The following is a 1051-nucleotide window of genomic DNA, read 5'->3' as shown; positions in this document are numbered from 1 at the left end:
CAGTGCCAGAGCGACTGCTGCCACCGCGACAGCGGGCTGAGCCTGGCGCGATGTGTGCCGAGGGCGGCCGAGAACCAGGAGTGCTCCCCAAAGGTACGTGTTCCCCCACTCCCAGGGAGGGGAACGGGGATGGGGATGTGTCCCCCACCCTGCACGGTGCCTTGTTTCCCCGCAGAGCCTCTACGGAGTCTACTACAGGTGTCCCTGCGAGAGCGGCTTGTTCTGCGACGCTGATAAAAGCATCGTGGGCGCCATCACCAACAGCGACTTCGGCATCTGCAGGGACCCCAAAGAGTTCTGATGGGTTGTGGCGAATGAAGAGACCTCCCCTGGTACCCCCTCCTGCTTCTCCCCCTTTCCCCTTCCCCAGGGATGCCCCGATCCACCTGCACTGCCCCACCTGCGTGGGGGGGTCAAGTAAAGAGCATCTTCTGCTGAGCTGCCTGCTGGTGTTTTCACTCGCTGCATCCCTCCGACGACGCAGGACGGGGTCAGTGGGGCCAGAAAATCCTGGAAAAATACCCACAGGGCCAGAAAAACCCAGAAAAATACCTGCAGGGCCATGATGGCTTTGCCTATACATGTGTGCACACCAGATGCAATTGTGTAATAACCTGGGCTGGGGTGGGCTCTGCGCAGGGGGAGCGTTAGGAAAGGGGGTGCAGGGAGGGAGCCCCAGATTTGAGGGAGCCGCTGGGGTTTTGCCAGACTCGGTTTATTTGCTGCTGTGGCTGCTCTGGTTGGAAACATCCCTCGGAAGGGTGTCAAAGCAGCAGGTGCTGGTGGGTGTGTTTGCCCTTGCTGTGCTGCTGGCTCTGGGTGACCCCAGGGAGCTGCTCTTCCTCCTCCTCCTCCTTGGTGGGGGGACATGGCCGGGAGGGGTCAGCTGGGGGGGAGTGCTCCCCAAGAAGGATCTCATATGTGCAGCATCATGTGGAGCAACTTCTCCGGCCAGGAGATGTGCAGGAGCTCCGGGAATCTGGGATGGAACTGAGGCGAGGCAGCAAATCCCCTTAACCCTGCCCTGAGGCGGGGGGGGCTGTGCCCCGGG

The 1051-nt window shown here is 61.5% G+C and overlaps 1 protein-coding gene across 1 annotated transcript; it reads left to right on the top strand.

Moving 5' to 3' along the window:
* Positions 1-3: 3 nt before the first annotated feature.
* CLPS (colipase, pancreatic) lies at positions 4-301 on the top strand (the record flags this gene model as incomplete). Its single annotated transcript, XM_010082488.1, has 2 exons — positions 4-93; positions 176-301. Coding segments are annotated over 2 exons (216 nt in total), but the record flags the coding sequence as incomplete, so codon positions are not given.
* Between the last annotated feature and the right edge of the window lie 750 nt (positions 302-1051).

The sequence above is a fragment of the Pterocles gutturalis genome, unplaced genomic scaffold, assembly GCF_000699245.1.
Source record: "Pterocles gutturalis isolate BGI_N339 unplaced genomic scaffold, ASM69924v1 scaffold35854, whole genome shotgun sequence".
Taxonomy (NCBI): domain Eukaryota; kingdom Metazoa; phylum Chordata; class Aves; order Pterocliformes; family Pteroclidae; genus Pterocles; species Pterocles gutturalis.
The sequence above is the reverse complement of the archived record's forward strand: the minus strand, read 5'-3'. Positions and strand labels throughout refer to the sequence as shown.